Below are 5,000 nucleotides of genomic sequence, written 5' to 3'. Positions count from 1 at the left end.
TCTCTCTGCGTGTGCGTGTGGAGGTGGGTGGGGGTGGGATGAGTGCGTGCGTGCATGCGTGCGCGTGTAAGTGTGTGTGTGTGTGTGTGTGTGTGCGTAAGTGTGCGTGTGCGTGTGCACCTAGTAGTCTACTAATATTAGCTGTCAAACTACACGTATACATAAAGTCTTTCTCTGCAAGGAAACCAAAGCACAATCCAGGTAAACCTCGGTTCGTTTTCGCTAGGACCAGTGCCTGTTTACACAAAGACTTCGGAGCAGAAAAGACCCACTGCCATGCTATGTTGACCATATAGAGTTTGTGGAAGTGGTCCCGTTTTTACCGGTTGGTATGTGAGGCGAGTTCGTTCGCACAGAAGGCAAAGGTGTTGTTCTGGTCTAGTGATTGCCCCCCTTGCCCCCCCCCCCCCAACCCTGCTCCCCCCCCCCCCCCCCCACCAGCCCCAACCATCCCCTTCCTTCCACTACATCCCTGTCCAAAACCTTTAGTTTGCTTTCTGGGAGCGTGGTGGTTGTTGTTGTTGTTTGTAGTACACTCAGCTGCCAATACAGAGAGTCCGTGAGGGTGTGGGTTCGAATCTCGCTCTCGCCCTTTCTCCTAAGTTTGACTGGAAAATCAAACTGAGCGTCTAGTCTTTCGGATGAGACGATAAACCGAGGTCCCGTGTGCAGCACGCACTTGGCGCACTGAAAAAGAACCCATGGCAACGAGAGTGTTGTCCTCTGGCGAAATTACGTAAAATGAAATCCACTTTCATAGGTACACAAATATGTAAGCATGCACTCAAGGCCTGACTAAGCGCGTTGGGTTATGCTGCTGGTCAGGCATCTGCTCAACAGATGCGGTGTAGCGTGTATGGATTTGTCCGAACACAGTGACGCCTCCTTGAGAAAGTGAAACAGAAACTGTAGTACACGGATCTCTCCATTCTCTTTCTCTCGCTGTGTGTGTGTGTGTGTGTGTGTGTGTGTGTATGTGTGTGTGGTGTGTGTGTGTGTGTGTGTGTGTGTGTGTGTGTGTGTGTGTGTGTGTGTGTGTGCACGTCTGAGTGGAGAGGGGCGGGAGGGGGGTTGCGCGCAAGAGAAAAAAACAAACTGAGACAGACAGACAGACAGAGACAAAGAGAACTCTACCTTAGTTGTAACATATCACTCCATTCGTCTGGTGGGTGCGCTTACCGAATCAAATAATTAGATTCAGTCATTCAGCTTTATTGTTGAATGATTGGTTAGATGGATCGATGGATGGTCAACCGGCCGGACGGAAGGAAAAACGAAGGAATGTAGGAAAAATAAACACACACACACCCTCTCTCTCTCTCTCTCACGCGCACACGCACACACACACACACACACACATACATACGCACACACGCTCTCTCTCTCTCTCACACACACACACACACACACACACACACACACACATACATACACACACACGCTCTCTCTCTCTCTCTCTCTCTCTCTCTCTCTCTCACACACACACACACACACACACACGCTCACACACACACACACACACACACACACACACACACACACACACTGACACATATATTGACACACACACACACACACTAACAAACACACACACACGCACACACACACACGCGCGCACACACACACACACACACACACACACACACACACACACACACACACACACACACACACACACACACACACACACACACACACACACACGAAACCCGCTAACATCGTCCATCCACTTCAGTAACCACTCACCTCCAGCTTGGCCGGGCAGTAGCGCAGGATGTACTGAGCGAAGACGGGCAGGTCTTCTGGGTCGTTGTTCAGGGGCTGCAGTTCCAGGGACGTGCCGGCACTGGCGAACAGGTCCTCCTCAGCCGTGCTGGTGCCGATGTCGGCTGGAGTGCGGTACCCCGAGACCACCCTCACCTGCAGTGGTGCATGCATGGCACGTGCCATAGAGAGAAGGGAGTTTCAAATTGTTGCGTGTGAAAGCCAGGACTGAGACCTAGGCTTTCTGGATACAGAACCGACAGACCTGGAGGAATTTTTTTTATGGCTTAAATAATCTTTAATTATTCAACAATACACATGATTACAATGCAATGAATGACAAAAGAGCATCAACAAGCTTAAAGCTTATACTGTGCTCACAACGTTGCACTTCAATTTTATCATGACGGCTGATGAACCATATTATGACTTGTATCAGATAACATTCATAAACAGTAAGTAATGAAATAATGAAATAAAACAAATAAACAAACAGTACATAATATAGTAAAATAATGCTAGTATCAATATTAACATGAGATTAAATTTATTATCACCAGAGTAATTGGCCTAATAGAAGAAAAAAATTTAGAAGAATGAAGACCTGGAGGAATCTGGTGAACAGTTCTTCTGTGAGGCGCCCCCGTGAGTGTTCACAGAGCTGAGGGGGGTGGAGAAAAAGAAGGAGAAGACGAAGAAGAAGATGTCAAGAACAAGAACAAGTAAAAGAAGAACAAGAACAAGAGGAACAAGAGCAAGGAGAACAACAAGAACAAGAAGAACAAGAGCAGGAAGTTCAGCTGAGTTCAGTTCAGTTCAGTTACTTAAGGAGGCATTACCGTGTTCGGACAAATCCATATACATATACGCAACACCATATCAACTAAGCAGAGATGCCTAACCAGCAGCGTAACCCAACGCGCTTAGACACGTCAGGCGTTGAGGGAAAAATGATTTTTGAAAAAAAGAAAAAAAGAAAGAAAAAGAAATGAAGCAAGAAGAACAAGAAAAAGGGCAGGAAGGAGGAACGGAAGAGAAGAAGAAGAAGAAGAAGAAGAAGAAGAAAGAAGAAGAAGAAGAAGAAGAAGAAGAAGAAGAAGAAGAAGAAGAAGAAAGAAGAAGAAGAAGAAGAAGAAAGAAGAAGAAGAAAGAAGAGGAAGAAGAAGGGGAAGATCACAATTTATTTGGCACGTGCCAGAGAGGAGAGATCGTGATTGCTGGGTGTGAAAGCCTGTTTCCCCTGTTACTTTATTCTGTTATCTGTTGTTGATATTCTTATGCTAGCTCTGCTTGTAATGTCCTTTGTCTTGTGGTGATACAAATTCATATCTCGAGTGTATTACACTGCCTAGTTAGATGACGAAAAAGTGCAATACAGACACTCCTATGAAGAAATTTCGTACCTGTGCATACCATGAAAATGCCCCTAGCTTTTCCTTTTTAAAATTTTTTTCCCCATTTTATCTATTTATTTATTTATCTATTTATTTGGGATCACGTTTGTTTGTTGTTGTTGTTGTTTTATTTTTCTTTTAATATTTTTTTTTTATAATGTTTTTGCTTTTTTGTTTGTTTGTAGCGAAGTGCATATTTAGAACGGTGACAAAAAAAAAAAAATTTGCACAGAATATGCACCAATGTATGCCCTATGTCCTTCATCTGTATACGTCTTTTGTCTTGTTACACCTTCGTTTCCTGTTACGCATTAAGTTGATGTAATGTATTGTATTCGTACTGTTTAGTTATATTAAGATTAGTGCATTTTAAACCAAACAATTGAATGAATAAAAACTATTTTGAAAAAAAAAAAAAAGAAGATTGAGAAGGTCACCACGACCAATTTAGCACGTGACAGAGAGGAGGGTTCGTGACAGCTGGGTGTGAAAAAAAACAACCCTGGACAGGGTGATGGGGATAGGGACAGAAGGAGGAGGAGGATGAGGAGGGGAGGGGGACGGGGAGGGGAGAAGGGGGGGGGGAGGGTAGATGAAGAAAGTGAAGAGGAGAAGAAAAAGGTGGAGATCACCACCGGCCGTCGCTGGTCAGTTGCATTGATTGGTTCTAACTTTTTGACAGGTTACACGTGACTAAATGCCTACATTGACCGAACTACGCCATTGGTCAGTTCCATACTACACACAGTTAGTAGCGGGTTACGACCACACTAGGCTCTTCCGTCCGAGCAAGGCAACTGGCACGAATCAGGGTCTAATTGCCGTATGTGGAAGACAGAAGACGTAGAATAAGGAGGAGGACGAGAAGTAGCAGTAGAAGAAGAAGAAGTAACAGGAGTAGTAGTAGTAGTAGTAGTAGTAGTAGTAGGTCATGATGAGAAGAAGAAGAGAAGAAGAAGACCAACAACAACAGCGTCAACAACAACAACGACAACAACAACACATAATGATTTTAAAATGATAATAATAAAGAATAAGAAGAAGAACAACAACAACAAAAACAACAACAGCAACACATAATGATTTTTTTAAAATAATGATAAAGATGATGACAATAATCGCTCTCTCTCTCTCTCTCTCTCTCTCTCTCTCTCTCTCTCTCTGTGACACACACACACACACACACACACACACACACACACACACACACACACACACACACTTTCAAACCCACCACACTCACACACTTTCTCTCTCTCTCTCTCTGTCTCTGTCTCTCTCTCTCTCACACACACACACATCCCTCCACCTCCCCTCACACACACACTCATACACCCCCCCCCCACACACACACACACAAGCACCGCGCACCCACCCTTTTGCCAGCAGACTTGAGCTTGGAGAGGGCGCTCTGCACGCAGTCGATGAAGACAGGGTGGGCCCTGAAGCATTTGTAGTTGCCGCTCATGTAGTGCCTCAACTGGATGTCCATGGACAGCGTCATCTGGCCCTGGTTCGGGTACTCCTTGTTCAGCAGGAAGCTCCCTGTGTCGCCGCCATGTCAGTATATATATATATCACTACTGCTACGACTAGTAGTACTACTGCTGCTGCTGCTGCTGCTACTACTGAGCCATATCAGTATATATCGCTAACTACTGCAGTGCCATATCAGTGTAAACTACTACTACTGCTACTACTACTACTACTGCGCCATATCAGTATATGTCGCTGCTGCTGCTGCTACGACTACTACTACTACTGCGCCATATCAGTGTAAACTACTACTACTGCTGCTACTACTACTACTAATATACTGCGCCATATCAGTATATATCACTA

General features: G+C 44.9%; 1 protein-coding gene across 4 annotated transcripts in view; it reads right to left on the bottom strand.

Annotated features, from left to right (window-relative positions):
- LOC143292830 (uncharacterized) overlaps positions 1-5,000 on the bottom strand; it is a 33,298-nt gene that overhangs the window by 22,136 nt on the left and 6,162 nt on the right. For all 4 annotated transcript variants that reach the window (XM_076603443.1, XM_076603445.1, XM_076603442.1 and 1 more), the window contains 2 exons: positions 4,534-4,703; positions 1,747-1,920 (listed from right to left, as the gene is read on the bottom strand). In XM_076603443.1, the coding sequence (XP_076459558.1) occupies positions 1,747-1,920; positions 4,534-4,703 (344 nt within the window). The remainder of the gene's footprint in view (positions 1-1,746; positions 1,921-4,533; positions 4,704-5,000) is intronic.

Source organism: Babylonia areolata, chromosome 18 (genome assembly GCF_041734735.1).
Source record: "Babylonia areolata isolate BAREFJ2019XMU chromosome 18, ASM4173473v1, whole genome shotgun sequence".
Classification (NCBI taxonomy): Eukaryota; Metazoa; Mollusca; class Gastropoda; order Neogastropoda; family Buccinidae; genus Babylonia; species Babylonia areolata.
This window is presented reverse-complemented; position numbering and strand designations above follow the sequence as displayed.